The sequence below is a fragment of the Cinclus cinclus genome, chromosome 12 (assembly GCF_963662255.1).
Source record: "Cinclus cinclus chromosome 12, bCinCin1.1, whole genome shotgun sequence".
Taxonomy (NCBI): domain Eukaryota; kingdom Metazoa; phylum Chordata; class Aves; order Passeriformes; family Cinclidae; genus Cinclus; species Cinclus cinclus.
The window spans coordinates 15,289,712-15,310,647 of record NC_085057.1 but is presented as its reverse complement, the minus strand read 5'-3'; the positions used below and the strand labels follow the sequence as shown (position 1 = coordinate 15,310,647).

Sequence of the window (20,936 nt, the reverse complement as noted above, 5' to 3'; positions counted from 1 at the left end):
CTTTCTTTATTGCAATACAAGGGTTTGCAGGCAGGGTAGCAGAACAGGGGGTTGATGTATTTCAGACCTTGCTTTGGATATGTTTGTGCTGATTTGACAAAGCAGAGAAACCTCTGTGTCCCACACAGATTCTACAGGGAAGCCATGTAAGGTATCTGCCAGAAAACTGGGATTTGGCAAACAGCTCTCTTTCCAGGATGTTGTCAAGTTCAATTATTTGTGCTCCTTCCAAGTGTGACAGTAAGGACTGGGCATCTTTTTTGATTTTCCTGTCTTTTAATGTGGACCTCATCTAAAAAATGTGAGGGGCAGAGCTGACACTGTAGCCTAAATCTGTGCAGCAAAAGCAGCTCTTGAACATCTATGTGATTTTACACGTGGGCATTAGAAAACTGATGACAGATCCAGATTAATTAAAGCTTTGGCTCTTGCAGCTCTTAGGCCACTAAGTGTTTAATCCTGTGTATTTTAAGGGATTAAAGCATTATACTAATTGTACAAGTTAATAGAATGTATAGCAGTTTAATTTTTTGTCCTTAAAAAAATATATATATACATGTCCTGTCATAAAGGATATGATATTTGCCAGCAGTATAAACAGCCTGAGAGGATGTCTTGGGTTGCAATATAAGATGTAACCAGCAGTATGTATTCTGTCACCATCTGTTAAAACCAGGTGGGGCAGTGATCTTTATCGTTTCCACAACCCATTCTTCCTCTGGTAAGATATCTCCTGTTAATGGCCATTGAGTCCCACTGCATCACTGGTAAAATCACAGCATCCCACTGGGAGATGCTCCAGCCAGGGGAGCATTCCTACCTAGACAAAATCTTAGATTTGCAACACCAAGGGAGTCTTTTTCCACTGGATTCCCAAAGGAAGACCAGGCCCATGTACACCACCAGTGGACCTCCAAAGGAAAATTGCACCCTTCTACAGGATCATTGCTTCAACAGAACCACATCTGTCACTGCAGGACGGCAGCCACCATTTAATGGGACTGCTACCAACACCCTGACTGACTGATGGTGTCAGGTTGTATTCTGACTCTGTCAGTGTTCTTGTACTACAGCATTTTATTTTAATTTCCCTATTAAGTTGTAGATTAGTTGGTTGGTTGTTGGTTGTTTTTTTTAGTATTTGCATATACTAGTAAAGAACTGTTATTCCCATTCCCATATCCTTGCCTGAGAGCCCCTTAATTTCAAAATTATAACAATTTGGAGGGAGTTTACATCTGCCATTTCAAGGGAGACTCTTGCCTTCCTTAGTAGACATCTGTCTCTCAAACCAAGACAGACAAATAAAGTTTATGTTTTTAAAAGAGTTACTTAAAGCACAAGCCTTGTGAAGACCAGGCTGTGCTTAGCACATTCTTTGTAGTGGACTTGTAGATGTCTGGCAAGTAATAAATTATTGAGCTCTGCTTTAGTGTCTCCTTGTAACTCAGAGGCCAATAGAAGCTTGTTCTCCACATGGGCACTTTGTAAAACAGCCATGGAGACAACATAGATGCTTATATTTCCACAGGATCTTTGTGTTAATTTAGGACAATGCATGGCATTACCTACCAAGGATCATGGCCTGTTGAGCAGGGAGGCACAAAGGCTGAGAAAGCCATCAGCTGTAATATCTCATGTGAATGCTGCCTGTCCTGGTAATCTCCAAATCTCTGAATTGCTTGTGATAATGTTAAGGATGTGCCCTTTCAAATTATTACCGTGGAATATGGTAGAGATCCCTGCAGCTTGTTGCACAGACCAAGTCATCTGCCCAAGGGATCTCAGGTGACACAGTGAAATCTAATTAAAAAAAAAACAAAACAATATAGAGATTTCTTAATTTTATGTGTTATGAAACATTAAAATTCTGATGTTTAAGAACAAAGATCTGTTGGAAAAATAAGCATTAGCTAAGTCTGAGTTTTACCTATGTTTATTGGGTAAATATTAAATTTCCGTGTCTCTTCAAAGTCTACATGATATCCCCAAGTACAAGTTATTCATTAACTGATTAAGATAAACAGAGATTTCATTTGAAAATTTGTTTCTTCCAAAATGGAGCAGAGAACATTGCTTGCATTGATGGTCTTTTCTTCACTCATTGTATTAGCAGGAACTATTGATCAGAAGGTATTTGCTCTATTTTTATTATCAATATCTCATTTGCTCATTTGGTGATGCAGTGGTATGGTGGTAACTGGCCAGGCAGTGCAGGTAACTCCTCTGGTAACTACTGCCTGGGGAACCTTGGGTGGATTGTGTTGAGATTTTAGAGCTTTGGATTTTTTTAAGGTCTTTTTAGTTGTCTATTTGGGCTGTTGCAGTACAAATGTAGCAGGAAGCATTTGCAGATGTGTCTGGTCATGCTCTTCCTTCGGGATGTAAGATCAAATTTGAGAGATCAGTAGCTCTGCCTTGGCCACTGGATGAGGTTTGGATCTTGACACAGGACCAAGCAAGCACTATGCAGTGCCAGTAGGTTTCTGATGAGTGTTTAATAATAAATATAGAATGGAAAAGAGGGAAGCAAAAAATTATTTGCACTGTCTGGAAGAGAAAACTCTGTTTTGTACCATGACAGTGGTGACTAGTGGCATTGTAAGAACACCAATATTAGAGAGGAAGAGGAAGCTTTAAGTCAGAAGGTTTCTCTGTCCATTGTGCCTACTCAGCAAAGTGTGAAGTGGAACTGAAATGTAGGTGGGTGTTGGAGGACAGGGCCAGGCCTTGTGGCTGCTTCAGGGGCAGCCAAGAGCTCTGCAGAAAGCCATGGATGGAGTGTATGGGCCCACAGTGCCTTTGCCTTTGGGTGCATGCCTGGGACTGGTCCTCTCTGCTTCTTTCACCAGGGGCACAGCAAAGCTCCTCCCCATGCTGCATTCCACTGACCACTGGTTTGTGCTGGCCACAGCCTAAAACGCTGCTGGGGCTGGGTGAGTGCAGGAGATACAGGTCCTCCCCCCTGCAGCATCCCTTGGGCATTTGGCAGTGGAGTGGATTCTGCACCAGGTAAATTTTGCACAGGACAAGCTTCTCCTGTGTTGGAAAGATCCTCAGTGGGCAGCAATGGCCACCATGTGCCTACACTGCCCCAGTGAGCCAAGCTTGGGACTTGGTGTTCCTCATGGCAAAACCTTGCTCTGAATGTGCCATGGGCAGGTTTGATTATGGCAGGGCAGCAAACTTTTCCATTTCAGCCAGTGTCCTAACAGAGAAGAGGACACTGGATGCTATTAATTTTCAAGCAAAGTAGAGGAGATTAATTATTGAAATACCTAAAGATCAGTTAGTCATTCAAAAGACTTAGATGCTGGAAAAGTAAAAACAGAAGTGCAATGATATGTTCTGTTGCTGAGCTTTTTTATTTTAATCAGCTATTGGACTGTTGTGAGGCTGGTGATGCCCAGATCAGCCTTCCTCTAGTGCCACTGCTGAAATAAGTGTAGAACCTTTTGAGAGACAAATGCAAAAGGAGGTGTCCATGCAGACAGGTGCTCCAGGCAGTTCTTGGTCCAGCCACCCTCCAGGGTGTTTCAGGCAGCTCCAGAATGGTGCCCTCCTCCTTTGGGTATCAGGGGCCCTGGAAGAACCAGGCCAGGAGAAACATGAGTGCTCAAAGGGCGTCTTTGCTTGTGCAACCACTGAGGGGCTGGGAGGCCCATGTGGGGTTTGAAACCTGCTAAACATCCTGTGGGACACAAGGTACCAAGTTGGAAAACAGGCAGCAAAGTCAACAGCTGGGAGAGTAAATAAACAGTCACACAAAAAATGGGGCCCTTCCCTGGGTCAGGCTTAAAGAGGCTTCTGATCTTCCTGAGGAAAATCTTGGGCAATGACTGGGGTGATGCAGCAGCAGCTTCACTGTACCCCAAGGAGATGAAAAGGTCTAACAGCAGCTTCTGTGGAACAGCAAAATGCAGATGTAGTTGCAGGTTTTGCATAGGTCAGTGTTTGTGGCTGCAGAGATGGGAATAAGCAGACTGGTTCAGAACAATCCCCTCTCCAGTTCCAGCCAGGCTTTTTAACAGTTCATTCCTTCACAAATTTTTCCAATAGCATCATCTGGGTGAGGACTGTTTGGGAGCAAAACCTGGGTGTTTCTCTCTCAGTCTGTTTATTTTTTTCCCAGCCTGCTATTGAAATCTACAGCCTCCACGTGGACTGCAAGGTCACATCACGATTTGCTCACACTGTCATCACCAGCAGAATTGTCAACCGAGCCAATGAGTCCCGAGAGGCCACCTTTGAAGTGGAGTTACCTAAGACAGCCTTCATCACCAACTTCTCCATGTAGGACCAGTCCTTACCTGCAGTGTGAAGGACACAGCTCTGAGGGGGTTCATCTTGCTGCTTAGGAGCTGCTGGGCAAAGAGCACAAAGAGGGTCCTCTGCAAAAATGCTCTGTGGGGCTAAGTAGTAGGCAGCCAAATAAAAAAGAGGCGCCCAGGGTCAGGCTGCCTGCTGCATAGGCCGGGTGACAGATGTGCTCAGGTGGTGTTTCCCCTGCTCCAGCCTCCTCAAGACTCTGCAAGGACAGGAGTTGCATTGTGGTAGTGATTCCTTGCATCCTCCTGGGGAGGGATTTGGGAGGAAATAGTGTCTCTTGCTTATGCCCAGAGATCCGCAAAAAATCTTCTGTTGAGTTGCTTTCCCTAGTGCATTCCTTCTAATATTAATTAATTTTTATGGAAAACAAACAGGTCCATCGATGGTGAAGTATACCCAGGAATAATAAAGGAGAAAGCTGCTGCTCAGAATGAGTATGACACAGCAGTCTCACAAGGACAGAGCGCTGGCCTCGTCAAGTATGTACCTTGCTATTCTGAGTAAGGCTGCCCCAACACTCCTCCTTGGCTCCCCGTTTGGCTGGGGGCAGATTAAACCCTGGACACAGCCACATCTCAGTGGGGACAAATGTGAAAATCAGTCTTGGGTTCTTGGTGAGAGGGACAGTGTGTCTTTGTATAGATATGTATATATTAAAAAATTATTATTACATATATCTATATCTCTATATTCATATATATATATATATGATTCATAGGTGGTCCTGCAATGGGCTCCAGTAGAAAGCATGCCTGGTTAGCAGTGCCTTGGGACTCACTGTCATAGAATCACTGTTTCACAGATCACAAAATGTCCTTGAAAAGGACTCTACAGGATAATCAGCTCCAACTCTTAAGTGAATGGTCCATAGAGGGATTGAACCAACAACCATGGTGTTACTAGCCCCATGCTCTGACCAATTGAGCTAATCTCAGGGCCAAGAGTCCTTAATGATCACTTAGTTCCAAGCCCCTGCCATGGGCAGGGACACCTTTCAGGTTGCTCAGAGCTCCATCCAGCCTGGCTTCCCATAATTTGACAAGAGCGTTGCCGTGCTGGGATGATGCTCAGTGCTGAGTCTGTGCTCTTGCAAGCACAAAGGACCATGACCTTGATATCACAGTTATCACAGATATCACAGTTTCAGGGTGCATTTAATCTGTGCTTCACAGGTATTCAGTCTGAGGCATGTAGGAGTTTCTGCTCCATTTCTCGGCTTGCACCCATGACACATTAATGTAATATATGTGGCGTACATAATAGCACCTGGTACAATGTAAAAAATCCTCTCTATGATGAACAATATTTACTGCTACTCCTTTTTTTTAATCCCACATGACCCTTTGGCCTTTATTTTACACATTTCACAAACCCTTGGCCACCAACCTTCCCTGCAGGAAATAAATCCCCGTTCTTCCCCCCAGAATTACAGACAGAAAGCTGGAGCAGTTCCACGTGTCTGTCAGCATCGCGGCTGCCAGCAAAGTGACTTTTGAGCTGACCTACGAGGAGCTGCTGAAGCGGCAGCTGGGGAAGTACGAGCTGCTCATCAAGGTCCGGCCCAGGCAGCTCGTTAAGCACTTCCAGGTGAGCTGGGCAGGGAGCAGTGCCGCGGGTTTTAGCACAACCACGTTCCCTCTGAGACACTGCTGCTGACTTCTCTGCTGCCAGATCGATGTGCACGTCTTCGAGCCCCAGGGCATTCACTTCTTGGAGACAGACAGCACATTCATGACAAACGAGTTAACTGAGGCACTCATCAAAGAGCTGAACGAAACCAAGGTAAGGCAGCAGCTGCCAGGGGTTACTGCCAGCGGCACCTCTAAGTTATATTGCTTTAAATATTTCCTCCGATTGCTTTTGCAGGCTCATATTTCATTTAAGCCAACTCTAGATCAACAGAAGAAAGATTCTGAGCCTGATGGAACGCTTCTCAATGGTGATTTTGTTGTGCGTTATGATGTTAAGAGAGAAGCCACTGCAGGTGATATACAGGTAAACAAAAAAATAAATGACAATGCTTCCAGATCACAGATAAGTCCAAAAGTGAAGTGCAATCAGCAAAACACCTACATTTGCTTTGAAACACCAAAATGACAGGAAAAGCTCTTCCCATTAATCCTTGGTAAATCCCCAGAGACACCAGGTACATTGCAAACACATCACTTAGGGAAAAAAAAAATCAATCTTTGAAATTTTATTCAAATACCAAATCTATATTGGTATTTCCTGGATGTCTCTTTATACTCTTTTTTATTATTAGTTTGGCTCCTCCAAAGTCTATTTGTGTCTTCTTGTAAATGAAGTTTAGAGGAATGTGATTTATGTAACTTAAAATGATGCTTGGTCTCTGATAACTGAGGCATAACTAAATACAGTAGGAACTTAACAAATATTTATGAATCAATGCATATTCTAGGGAATAAAATAGAGTACTTTCTATATAATTTCACTGATGAAGTATACACAGGTGTGCTAAAAGGTGACAGCCACAGTCATTCAGCAGAGATGTACTCATAGGTAATGATGAAGAGGTAATGTGATACACAGTGATAATATGCATATATCATACATATGGCACTGAGATGTCTAATATATATGTATGTAGGCATGCTGCTCTCTGGTAATTTTCTCTCTACAGAGAGTCTTGCTTCCAGCTAGGAAATACATTTTACTTTCTTTAATTTAAGCTCTTTGATTTGGGCTTATCGAGAAGAGCAGAATGCTGAACATGCTCTCCACTACTTGCTATGCCAGAATGTTAAGATTTATTCTTTATTTCTTTAGATGTACTTTTATAGATGATTTCACATTCTGTATTTCAGATTGTCAATGGGTATTTTGTCCATTACTTTGCACCCCAAGAAATGCCGGTGTTTCCCAAAAATGTTGTCTTTGTTATAGACCGAAGTGGATCCATGACAGGCAGAAAAATTGAACAGGTAACTTCCCTCAAAGCATGAGTTCTGTTAGCAGCAGTCACACACACTTCTGAGGAAGCAACTGGGAATTTCTCATTTGAAACACACCCTGGTTTTGTACACAGCAAAACATTCAGACTTACAGAAGTGCTTGAAAATACATATGCACAGATTGAAGTTATTGAAGAGTAGCTCTTGTCTGACACAACTATTTTCATGGGTACTAAACACTGAGGCAGAGAGAGCTTTCTGCATCTTTGCAGAACTTTTTTTGTGTTTATGTTTTTCTTTAATGAAGCTTAGAGAGTTAATTTATCTGTTAACTGTTGTATGTTTACTGATGACTGTGTATGTAGCTCTGCTTGAGAGCAGACAAGTTCCCTACAGCCCTCATAGGATGGATTTTGTGTCTGTAAGTTAAGTGAATTGTCTGTTTCTAATGGTCTCAACCCAAAACCTAGCATTAGGGTTTAATAAAGCCTTTGGGCTGCATCTGGAACAGAGCTGTAGAGAACCCCCTTATTACACTGCAATTTCAATCCCAGATCTGGCAAAGAAGTGGAAATAATCAAAATTATGGCCTTCTCCTTTCTCCTCTCCAACAGACAAGGGATGCCCTGTTGAAGATTTTGCAGGACCTCCGCCCAGACGATCATTTCAGCTTTATCACCTTCAACAACAAAGTAGTGGAGTGGAAGAGCTCTTTGCTGCCAGCCACTGAAGAGAACGTGGCCAGTGCTGCAGCATTGGTGCAGACTCTCACTGCCAGGGGAGGTACACATGCATGTAGCCACAAATATGAACCCAGTGGAATGAATTGCTTAGAAAATAAGTCTTTTTAATAGTTATATAGTGCTCCAGAGCTACCACCAGTGCTTACAAGGCAAGTCACTTTTTAAGACTTGTAAGTGATGAGTGGGAAAGAAAGCCTGTAAGTGAACAGAGTGGTGACTACATTATGAGATAGATATAGTTATATAATATATGAGAGATGCTTACAGGACATCTATGAACCATACAAGCCACAGAGTTTTGTTTCCAGTTTTTATCACGGAGACAATTAGAAGATTCCTTGGTAGCATGTTTTTTCTACAGAAAAATGGAAATTCACCCAACATTTGAAACCAATTTGCTGACTGTTTTTGTTGTTTTTATATCGTGTCTCCTTGTAAAAGCAACAACAAAAAAAGAAACACATCCAAAGTTTTACTCCTGTGTAAGCCATGCCACAGAAATAAAACAGGCAAAACAGACATGTGGCATTTCAGCTGGTGCATCACTCAGTGTGCTTGGTATTATTATTTAGTTTTAAGCACATCTCAAGGTCTCTGTCTCCCTTTAATGTTACACTGTCAGTATTAACAGAAGCTTCCTACCCCAGACACTAACACGAATAAACCCACCATTCTCAGCTCTATTCTCTGACTTCTTAGATAAGGCAGGGAAACTTTTCTTAAATGTAGGTTAACACATGACAGTGTGTTTACTTAAGCACTTTTTAATGGCTCTAGACATGTTTGTATTTCACATGACGTATGTATGGAAAGTACTCCCAAAAGAATTCTCTGGCACTGCCATTGCAATATAACACCCAGTAATTAAGTCCAGTAGGCTAAGTCCCTAAATCCTCTTCCCTTGGAAGGATTACTTCCTGCAGAAAACTTTAAACAAGTCTGAAGGGCCTCTGCAGATGAAGGGCAGCAATCCCTGCAGATGATTCTCCTGTTCAGGTGAGCAATGCCTTCTCTGTCACTGCAGGCACAGACATCAGTGGTGCCCTGCTGACTGCCGTGGGCATGCTGGAGAAAGCTGAGGGGCTGCTAGAGCGCAGCGTCTCCATGATTATTTTGCTGACAGATGGCCAGCCCACTTCTGGTGAGTGAATGAATGAAACCGTCCCCTGGGGTTTTTTATCTTTTTATCTTTTACACTTGCATCCCAATATTGATAGATCTAGCCTGTGTTTTAGAAGAGCTTTGGAGTACGCAGGCTGAGCTACTGCTGGATCTGGAGAGGGGGGTTATGAGAGGGTTTTGGTGAGGGCTGTAGGGAGTGATGGCAGAGCCTGCCTGCCTGTGACTGCACATCCTTTAGCTGGGAATTGTTTTGCTGCATACATGTTGGCTTCCCAGTTTATAAACTCGAGGGAACTAGAGACACACCAGGCACAGCTGAAACAGAAAAGTAAAATACCTGGAGACAAAACATGGACATTTTGCAGATACTGTGTACAGTCCTATTTGAGGGAGAGGCTTCTTCACTCTCTGTGCCTCAAACCTGAGGTATTTTCAAGGTGCTTCTTGTTCTGTCTTCTTTGCCATGACTTAATTCGTGATCAGCTGTGACAGCACAAACCAAAGGATTGAGATTGAAATATCAGGTGAAATAAGCAACAACTCCCAGTGCAATGATACAAACTCCCTTGTCTTGAACAGGGATCTGTCTTAGCTTTGTTTGGCACCAGCATCACTCCAAGACCAGCAATATTCATTCATCTGTAAGCCCTTAATAAGATCAGTCTGCCTTTTAGATTGTATGAGCCATTCTGCTTTGGGGTTTGTTGATTTTGTTTTGGTTTTTTAATGAAATTGAGCTCACAGTGCTGCCTCCCCAGCACAGCCACAGTGAGTCTCCAGTGCTCCCCACATCCAGCAGTTGGAAATCAGGCCAGGGTAAAGTGTCAGGCATTATTGTATACATTGCCTTCCTTAGCAAAGCAGCTCAAAGGGAAAAATCTCAGCTGCTCCCACGATATTGCTACAGGCAGTGACAGTTTCTGCCTGGAAATGCTGAGGGGGGAAGCTCTCCATACATGGCCATCAGCAGCTCTTCAAATGGGGTAAGATCATGGTGTGACAATCTTTTCCCTCTGTCACACAAAGGAGCTGGCAGAGAAGCATGACTGAGTTCATTGGCAATTTGTTGGAATTGCACCATTAACCAATCCATTCTTCTCTGAACTGACACACATAATTTTTATGGATGGTACTTGTCTTTTGAATGCTTGATGAAGTGCATCCATCCCTTGTGTTGTTAACTTGTAGTGTGTGTCCCTTCTACACTAAAAACCTCCTCTGGCCCTGTAATCCTATAAAATATTTTGCACTTAGCCGTGACAACATCAGTAGAGCCTAGTAAAAGTCATTAGAGGAGAATCACGTTCTGGCACTCCATATGCAGAATCGTGTTTTCATTTCCAATTTAGATTACCAGCATTCTATCACCTATCTTTTCAGCATTTTATTGTGAATTATTTTTTAAAACTTCAGGCAGAATTGTCCATTAACTTGCTGCAGTCGTTTTGCACTTGAAAAGACCCAAACCCACAACTGTGTTTTGTTTCATTTACAGGTGAGAGAAATGTGGAAGTAATTCAAGAAAACGTTCAGAAAGCAATCAATGGGAAATTTGCTCTTTTCTGCCTTGGCTTTGGGTTTGATGTCAGTTACAAATTCTTGGAGAAAATGGCCCTGAGCAATGGGGGAATAGCACGGCGTATCTATGAAAATGCTGATGCAGCCCTGCAGCTCCAGGTCAGGAGTAAGGAATTTGCCAGGAAAACCATCTATCAGCAACAGTTTATGTCTAGTCCTAGCAGAGAAACCACAGGTCTTCCTAGATGAAATGTTGGGGTTGAGTTTACTTGTTACTTGAGTGGAGGGAGAAAGACAATTTTGGGGTATCTGAGGGCTTGTACCCTCCACGTATCCATGACTCAAAGTCTTCAAATCAGCTGCATTCAGGCAAACTGGGAAAATTACACATTTCTGTACTGTAAAAAGAGAAATTGTTCAGGGGAAGTGTACAATTTCTGAGTTTTCAGTAGTCTTGCACTACTAAAGAAAAAGCTTTTTAAGGAGGCTTTAGACATTCAACATATTTCTTTGCACAATTTTGCTGTCATTTGTGTGTGTTCTCTGTCTCACTGTTTATTTTCAGGGCTTTTATCAAGAAGTGGCTACCCCAATATTAATGCAAATTGAAATGCAGTATCCAGAAAATTCCATTGAAGGATTAACCAAGAACAATTTCAAGCTGTTTTTTGAGGGATCTGAAATTATAGTGTCTGGAAAAATTAGTGATGAGTTGGATCTTTTGCCAGTGGAAATTAAAGCTCAGTCAGTAAGTGTTTAGTTTACTAATTGTGAAAAATAATCTCTCCCTTCTGTCTTTTGTGGCACAATAGGAGGCTTCAAGAAGTGTTTTGTGTTTAGTATATGTTCTTTACATTTTGGTATTCAGCTGTTTTCCCATTGTTTAAAACCTTTGATAATTTGCTAAAACTACACTCTCTTGAATTTGCTACAAAAGAAAAACCTTGAAGAATATCCACAAATAAGCAAACAGTAATTTTAATTAAATTTTGTTGATTCTTTTACAAAATCTAAGTACTTCTTCCTTTTAAGCACTTTTAGGTTTCTCTTGTTGCAATGAAGCAGGAAATCTCAGTTATTTATCTCAAAAAATGCTGAAATAGAATTTAATTACCTCTTTTTTTCATCACTGTTTCAAGACCAGAAATACATATCTAAAATACATGCTTTTTAGATACTTTGGAGTTGCATTTTCCAATGGGAAAGAACAAAATTGAGGGACAATTGGTACTGAAAGATACTCCTTTAAGTCTAATAATGTGACTGTAAATGGAGGCTGGAGCTGTTCTTTTGATGGTCAGTTTTCTCCCACTTCAGCACACGAGTAATTTGACTCTTATGGAAGAAGCAAATGTCAAAGAGAAGGAGCAAGTATTCCAAAATCAAAGATACATCTTTGGGAATTTCATAGAGAGACTGTGGGCTTACTTGAGCATTCAGCAGCTTCTGGAAAAAGCGTACGTGATTTTAATGCTTCACATAATGAACTTCTAACTTCTCAAAACACAAATTCCTTATTCACAAACTATATGATCAGAAAATACAAAGAAACAGAAATATTTCTCCAGACAGCATCAAAAACGTAAGATACTGGGAGACTTCTATATTACTGTATGATGAATGTGAAGTGCCTTTCAGTTTTTGGTAGCACTACAACATTCAATTTCATACATACATGAACACGTAATGTAACACATTCTTCATGGCATTACTATGAAAAAGATTACAATTGTATGGATGTGTTGAGCTGTTCTTGCACACCCAGAAATGGAAATAGCTAGGGAATAGAACAATATGGATGTCCATAAGATACTTCATAGATCATGTATCTATTACTTTTATGTATTTAAACCATACATAGGCTCCAATGTTGCAAAGAATTAAGCATTTCCATAATTTCAGGTACATGAACAGCTGAGTTATCCCCACAAGACTACTGACCCTGACCCAATAATACTACTGACTCAATAATAAATATCTGTGGAGACACAACCAATATGTAAAGGAATCTCATTTGTTCATAGTCTCTACATATTTTTGCTTCATCATTAACACAGTCTTTAGTATTTCAGCCCAAGAAGAGGACCAGAAGGCCCTGGAGGCCCAAGCCTTGGATCTGTCCCTGCGGTACAGCTTTGTCACACCCCTCACTTCCATGGTGGTCACCAAACCCCAGCAGAAGGAGGAGCTGGCAAACAAACCCACCGAGGCTGGTAAAAACAGCGCCCCCTCCGAAACACTCTGCTCTTGATTCATTGTTGTTGACTTCCACTTAGGTCATTTGATAGTGATGTAATGAGGCAAATTGGAGGCAGGAGTTCAGGGATTGGCTTGCAGGATTTTTTTGAAAGGTGAAGTGATGAAACAGGCACTACAATAGAAATGGAAAATAGTTTGTTTAAATATTAACTAAAGGTAGTTTAATCGCTGTTACTATTATATTCCTGACAATGCAAAAGGGTTCCACACTTTTCTCTGTAGCATTTAACTGGAAAAATGAGTGCAGGGGGGAAAGCATGGCCTCAGAGTTTTGCAAGTGCTCTATATACTCATCCTTTAACACAAAAAACCTCATCACCTGAAGCCATTGTTCCAGTTTGCTGATTCATGTGGGTAAAGTAATTCAGTGTTTACTGCATGACATTCATCTGACCCTCTTCCTCTTGACAGATAATGAGAAGCCCAAGAGTCTTCCAGTAGGAGGTAAATGTTTTCTTCTTATCCAGTAGCATATTTTTATAGTCTCTAATAAAAATTTTAAAAAAGCTAAACCGAAACAAACAAAAGAGTTCATGGTGGTTGTTCTATAGAGTGAAGTATCTGACATTTGAAAAATGCGTTGAAGTAAATTGTAAGCAATGCCTGCCACAGTCTGTGCAGGTTTTGGGTCAAGAACAGGGTCAGAGGGAGAAAATCTTCCATTCAGAAAGTCTCAAAGGTCAAAATTATCTATACTCTTGAGGAAAAGTAGTTCTTCAAGGCAGTGGTGTTAATGATGCTTTCTGCTTCTTCTTACCACGTGTGAAGCATCTTTCAAAAGATCCCTCTCAAGAATGCCTTCTGAGGATGAGTCAGGTATATTTTTCCCCTCTGGAAACTGCATTTATTTGAATAATTATTTTATAGGTGAAGAACCTTGGTTTTGCTCTAGTTCTTTCACAGAAATGTATCGAGACAATCACAATGCTGCCCTGTTTTTGGAGGTTGTCTCTTTCAAAGTGGTGCTGGGGAGTTCAGTAGCAGAACCACTCCTGTAAGGTATGTAATGCAATCATGAGTAAAACACAGGTACTCTCTTCTCTTTCTCCAGGTTCTCATAGACTGAAGAGTGGGTCACCTGCTGGTAAGTACTCCTCCTCTGCTTCTATTCAGAATAATTCTATGAAGTTCATTTCATATGTAGGGTCATATCAACCATATTCTAATAAATGCATTTGGTTTGGAGATGCCCACTTGATACACAGTTTAGTTTTTATTGCGAGTATTTCAGTCCACAAATATTTTATAATGAACTATATAAACTTTTGAAAACAATCTTGGTACCTTTTAGAAATGAAAAAAAACCCCATACTTCCTGAAAATAAATGTGAAAGAGCTGGAAAAGTATGTATTATTAAGCTGAAAGAAATGGATTTATAAACAAAATAATTCACCAGTCCTGGACTATCCAGAAAAATCAGTGGACAACAAGCAGGACAGATTCCCTGTTTCAAAGGGTGGGGAGGGAGGTGCAAGGCATAAACCCAAAGCAACAAAACATTGGGAAAACCCTTTTTTTTTCAGGTCGAAGGCGTTCTGAGCTCCAAACTGGCAGCAACAGGAAGATGTTTTCCACAGGTAGCTGCTCACAGTGGGGTCAGAGGGGCTGGGCTGGGTGTGCTGCATTCAACACTGCCCAGTGACCATTGAAAACACAGCTCTAAACCCTGCCACACCTCTAGATGAGCATGGGCCCATGGCACGGTCCATCCTGAGAGATAGGCATTGCATGTTGTGCTTTTTCCCCCATTGGGACTTCTCATCTTAGGCAAAGCTCTTCGTAGTCATCAGTGAAGAGCTCTGCTAAAAAGGCTTCTGTCCAGCGTTTGTCCTGGTTCATCAGCTGACTTAGAGAAAATGGTTTCATTAAACTCTTCTTACTAATTTTAATTATTTCAGTTCCCAGGGTCAGAGATGCCGTAAGAGCCCAACCTGTTGGTAAGTGACACACATCCTAGTCCCATTTCAGTTATTAATGTAACTGTAATGTACATGTCTTCATGCAACAATGCTTCTTGTGACAGCATCAGCTCTGAAAATCTTTTACCTCTTCTTGCAAACCTTGGCTAGTTCTTTCCATTTAAGTAGGAAATCCCTGTGTTCCATGAGAAGACCTCTTTGGCTCGAGGATATAAGAAATGCAGTACAATAAATCTTCTGCCTAAGCCTTTTTAAGGGCTCATTGTTCTTATTAAAGTCTGTATTTAAAATCTGTTGGTTTCATTCATTCAAGATGCTGTGCTTGGGTGTGCATTTCAACAGTTATTACTTTGTTTTTAATCATTCTGTCCTATAAAAGCTATAGCTGCCATTTTAGGTATAAATCTATAAATTATTTTTGCTGTGCCTATCCAGGGCACAGGCTTGATTTTTTTGTTGCTGTTGCTGATATTTTTCTTCTGTCTTTTCAGCCAGTGAACATCCACAACTTCTCTTGCAGTTACCCAGACAAAATGAAAGAATCTGCTTAAATATTGATGAAAGACCACAAACCTCTGTCCACCTAGTGTCAGATCCAGAGCAAGGTGAGTGACCCATGTTACCCCAATACCAAGACAAGGAGAGTCACTGGGTCTGAGTGCAGTTGGTGTTTTTGGGAATAACCCACTCTCGTGAAGAGCCATCTCACACCTGCTGCCTTGCACTGACCAGAGAGGCTGTGGTAAATTCTGCCTTTCTGTTAGGTAATATTAGTGGTGCAACAGCTGAGGGAACTTCTCACAGGTCTGGCTGAGGTTCACCTTCTCCTCCTGGTGTCACATCCTCCTCAGTCCTTAGGGTTTTTTCCTGCCCAGCCCTTGGAGGATGCAGAGAACTTAAACCTCATGGTCACTGTGTGCCAACAGAAAGGTGCATGCTCTGGAGGTACAGCAGATTTTCCGTGGTCCTTTCCTTGAGGAGCCATGGCCTAGGCATCAGGTACCTGCTCTGATTATGAACATAGATACCTCTGTGCAGGAGTTGGAAGCATGGGGTTAAACAGGCTCTAGTGACCCCACCAGAGTCTTGGGGCTTGTGGAGCTGAAATCCAGAAATGCTCCACAAAACTAGATTTGAGACCCTGGAGTCGTTTCAGTAACAAAACTGGAGCAGGTTCATTAAGATCACTTGTACCTTAAGAGAAGAATCACCTGACAAATTTCTATTAAAGGACTCACTGTGACGGGGAAACTTGGAGATGGAATAAATCACTTTGTGCAGTTTGATATTAACTATGAGAATCCCCCCGTGCAAATCCATGTCTACACTCATGCAATCCTTGTAAACCACAATAACAAGAACGATTGGCTCTCATGGACAAAGTCAGCCTCCTCCACCATCCAGGGGTAAGAAAAATCTCCCTGTCCTTTCCTAAACTTGAAAATGCGTCAGATCTTTGTTCATTCAGACCTCTACTTTCCCATTTACCTGAAGTAAGTGCTTCCAAATGTGCTTCTCCAGCAAGTATATCAGTGTAAGTAGCAGCAGGGATATCTTTATAATCCCCATTTCAGATCTGGAGAAGAAAATAAGTTTGATTTTAATTCTCTGTGCCTGTGTAAAGAGAGCCAGAACAACTGCACCATCAGCCTGCTGTTCATGTATTAATGTTCCAAAGGAAAGGAGCCATGCTGGTGCCACCAGCAGCCACTTTGTGTTCCTCCAGGGCAGAGTGAGTGCTGCCAAGTGATGGCTTTGACATTTACTGTCCCTTTTATACAGCACTTGGCTCCACACAGGCTGGGGTTTTCTTCCTCCTCAGTTTTAGCAATAACTCCCATCTGGGAAGCTGACATTTTTTATGGGCATGCATAAAGTATTGGAATAGCTGTCTGTAACTAAATGTCCATTGTAGGAGAAGGGATACTTTACAAGCAGACTTTATTTGTTAGAGCAATTAGAGTAGGATCCTTCAGTACCACAAGGAAGAGCTGAGTGTAGCTGGTGCCCCCAGCCTTTTTCTATTGCTGGAATAAGTCTCCACAAGGATCCCCTGCTGGCCTGGAGCAGACAGGACACACATCACTGCTCCCCCACATGCAGTTCTAGACAATAACAAGTCCTACAACAACTGCTTTCAATTATTCTTGTAATCCAAACAGGGCCAAGAACTTGCTGGATTTATGTCCCAGTATAATTTGCTAAGCAGAATGATTCTCCTGCTTCAATCCAGCACTCGAGCCCTTGCATCAGCACTTTGGTGGTGGCTTTGTTAATCCTGTCTGCAGGGAGCAAAATGACAGTGGCATTTGTGTTCTGCAAGACCACCTGGGATCACAATAACATTAATAGGTCAGAAGAAAGGCAAGGTCTGAAACACTTGTGAAATATCCAAGAAAAGAAAAATTACTTGTTCATAAAAAATATTGAATTATTTCATTAGTCTACCTTTTTTCTCATTAAAATGGTGAGAATTTTTTTCCCCATCCAAGCATTTCTTGTCATTATGGATAATAAGGTGTATCCATCAGCAAAAAATTGTCCCTTGGTATATTTGCAAGACCTGTTGTGCAGTACAGAGAGAAAAGATATTCTACTCAGTATTTTCTAGCTTCAAAATAACTACAAACAGATCAGGAAAAATGCAGTTGCAAAGAGATAAAATGCATATATATTACAGGATATTTTGATTAATTAATGTCAGTTAAATACATATTCTTTCATCACATTCTTCTTGGAAATAATTTCATCATTTACTTCCTAGGCTGAGAGTGTCAGTTGAAAAGGAAAGGAGTGTTACAGCATCACTGCCTGATACAGTCACAGTAAAAATTTCTTTGGTCAAGTTTCCAGATGATTTCCTTGGGCTCTACTTCTTGAACACCGACCGTTTTTCAGACAAAGTCACTGGAGTTCTTGGTGTGTATTGTATGAATGTGTGTAGCAAAGTATGCTCTTGTAGCTCAGCTCCTGAAATGACAGTGTAGCCAGGGATTGTTTCAGGTAGTTCTTGAGAAATTTTGCATTTAATTTATTCTCTTTTGGACATTTAACTTTTACTGCCCAGCAATCCCAAAAAGGGGAGGTCTCACCCTGGGAACATAAAACACATAACACAATGCCACCCACCGCTCAGTGGCACAACCCTAAGTAGCCCATTATGGGTTTAGAAGTTGTTAAAGTAAGACAAATAATAATTGGGCTTAACCTCAACAGTGCTGTGGAATGACATGATTGATGCAGAAAATTAATTTGATGGCAAATAACATAAAATTGTAAACAATTATGGTTAGGAAATGAAAGCCAGATGCTCCTGAGCATCTCGGCTACAAAAATCCTGGTGGGATCTAAGTTGAAGTTGTTTTGGAAACATTGCAAATTTCTTCCTTCCATTGCAAATTTCTTCCTTCCATTGCAAGGAAGAAATAATTGTGAAAAACCATCAGAGAAAGTCTGAACCTTCCTGTGGAGAATGTTAGGGATAACAGGAGATCACAGGTGAAACAGAGGAATTTTCTGAACTTACTCAGTGGAGCATCCAAACGTGATCTTTGGTTTGCTTCCTGAGCTGAAGAGCTGCTCTCCTGGTGTTAGAGCTGTCATTTGGCTTAAACGAACAGCAACACTCAGCTGGTTTGTATTTTTAAATAATTTCTGTGTCTGTTGCATAGGTCAATTTTATTCAAAAGCACAATTTGGGAGTAACTCCAGCAATGATCAGAGAGCTGTGGAAAGACTCCTGAGAGTGTCTGGATCTGAGCACAAAGTTTCCAGGTACCAGATATTGGGGGGGTGGTGGGACACAGGGACAGACTACTGTGCTTTGAGATGTATTTTATCAGCAAATACCAGAGATCAAAAGAAATGAAACTGAGGGGGTGTTTGTAAGAACACACCTCTTTGGTGTAAGTAACTAGCATTTTAATTTTCCCCCAACAGCCTGCATTTGTTGTTTAAGTGATGCTACAGGGCTCAAGGCTTCTATTTCATTGGGGGAAATAATTACACCCTGGGGTACAGTTTGCATTATTTTCCTGGGCAGGGGAGGGTGGTTCCTCAGTTGGATTTACCATGAGAAAAATTTTCTATTCTTCAACTGCTTTTAGCACACATCTGTGATGGGGAGTAAGTGCTGTGAGCGTGCAGGTCCTGGGAGTGCTAAGGTGCAGTTCTGCCAACACAGGCCTCTGACTCCTGGTGTCATGGACACATCAGGGCAATTCTGGCCCTGCCCTTTGATTGTGTTATCACAATTTCTCTTGTTTTGATTTCATTTCAGGTTGTACACAAAAGATTACAGGCTCGAGTCAGCCAGTGAACCTGTTTCCTGCTGGTCAATAGATCTAACTCCCTAGAAAAAAAAATTATGTGAAGAAAATTATGCAAATGAAGCTCTTCCAAGTATTTTTGATACTTTCATCAAGAAAACCACACAGTTAAAGCCTTACTGTTGCTCTATATATGTGTCACAAATATTTTACCTTGAAATAATTATACTTTCAAGATATGACAGTGCTTGCTTGTTTGCTATTTGAAAATTATTTCTAATCTGAAATGTGGTTTTGTTGTTGAAGATTTATGTGAATGAACTAAATAAAATTGGTATTATCAGCTCACAGTTTGATATGGACACATGGACTTATGTTTCCAAACCAAAATCAGTAGTGGCATCATCCAAGCCAACAAATGTGTTATGCAATGAGTAATAGATTTCTACAATTTTATCCAGTTATAGATGGTGGTGTTCTTGAACCACACGTTTGTGAAAATACTATGAAGTTTGAGGCAGTATTAGTTTACCACACCTCTCATTTTCTATTTTATTGCTGTATCAGGGTTCTCTTGGAGATTGTTCTGTCAGAGCATTCAAAGCTCATGAAATCAGCAGTGAATGGGGCTGTGCGTGGGATGCAAACCCACACCAGCTGTGGTTCAGTTCATTGTAGCAAAAGTCTCTGAGGCTCTCTTTTGAAAACATCTGAAGAACAGCCATTGACTGGTTGCAACACACAGCATTTCAACCCCCAAAATTAGCAGCTTTTTGGGCACAATTTAATACATTTTGCAAACATTGGAAGGTGTTCTACAGATAATAACCATCTCAAACCAAACCTGCTGTGCATGAAGGTAACACTGCAGAGTAAACACACCAACAGAAGCCTCTGCCCATGAAATGCAAGCTGTAGTCTCAGTCTTCTGCTTTTTTGTAAGTTTTAATTCCAAACCAATTTTGTTTTAGAATATCCATTCCTTTGTGTCTTTGAATGCATAAATATGCCAGAATTGTAGGCATTTAACAGAAGTTGCTTTCTATCCTGCCAATAATATATAACTGGAAAAACCTTTTTATTTTAAAGCAATGTACTAAAAGAGAAACAAATTCTTGCCAAAGTCAATAAGCTAAAACAAACTGTGTAATTAGAAGCCTGTTTTTTAAAAGAACTGTGCAGACACGATGCCAAGATACATTTGTGTGAATTGCTTGTACTTTCAAGGTGCTGATTTTGCTGCACAAATTACATGAAAAACTATGTGGAATTTGGAAACTGGAAGCACCATATTGCTCACTTCACTGCATCAAAAACAGACTTCCCAGTCTGATTGTTTCCATTACAGATTAATTTGGGATGTGAATCACAAGCTGTTGATCCAGGGTTTTATCAGCAGACTTGTTACAAATTAAATATTCCCTGCTTTCACCTGTAGGGTGTTCTGTGTCACCTCCTGCCCTGCTGCCAGCAGCAGTAGCTCATGGCTGGGGCAGCTTTCACTTGGGACCCTCTGCTTTACGTGAGGTTCCAGCAGGTGCAGGCAATGCTTGAGAGCTGCACTCAAACTGCAGTGCCTGAGCTCTCCCAGGCAGCTGCTGCCCTGCTAATGCAGCTCTCCCTTGCTGCAAAGAAGCTCTGGGCCAGGGAATTTATTAAGGTACGATAGGAAGTCCTCACGTTTTTTCAAAGATTTTATCTGACTTTGAATAGACAAGTAGTGCTGACAGAGATTTCTGTGCTTTTTGCAGCAGCCCGAAGTTGCTGGTGTGCCTGGTTACTGCAGCTCCCAAATCCATGTAGTGCTGTTTCCCCTCTGCACATATACTTTCCATTCTGTAAGTAGGTGCCATTCCACTCTTTGA

At 41.4% G+C, this 20,936-nt stretch overlaps 1 protein-coding gene across 1 annotated transcript; it reads left to right on the top strand.

Annotated features, from left to right (window-relative positions):
* Window positions 1-2,058: 2,058 nt before the first annotated feature.
* Window positions 2,059-19,158, top strand: ITIH4 (inter-alpha-trypsin inhibitor heavy chain 4). The gene is made up of 22 exons (XM_062500561.1): window positions 2,059-2,133; window positions 4,133-4,293; window positions 4,704-4,808; window positions 5,754-5,916; window positions 6,001-6,111; window positions 6,196-6,324; window positions 7,155-7,271; window positions 7,856-8,024; window positions 9,009-9,125; window positions 10,602-10,783; window positions 11,190-11,372; window positions 11,942-12,081; window positions 12,689-12,837; window positions 13,295-13,327; window positions 13,935-13,967; window positions 14,408-14,461; window positions 14,783-14,821; window positions 15,295-15,408; window positions 16,035-16,209; window positions 17,568-17,722; window positions 18,475-18,577; window positions 19,083-19,158. The coding sequence occupies exons 1-22, from the start codon at window positions 2,059-2,061 to the stop codon at window positions 19,156-19,158; spliced, it is 2,583 nt and encodes an 860-aa protein (XP_062356545.1).
* The last annotated feature ends 1,778 nt before the right edge of the window (window positions 19,159-20,936 follow it).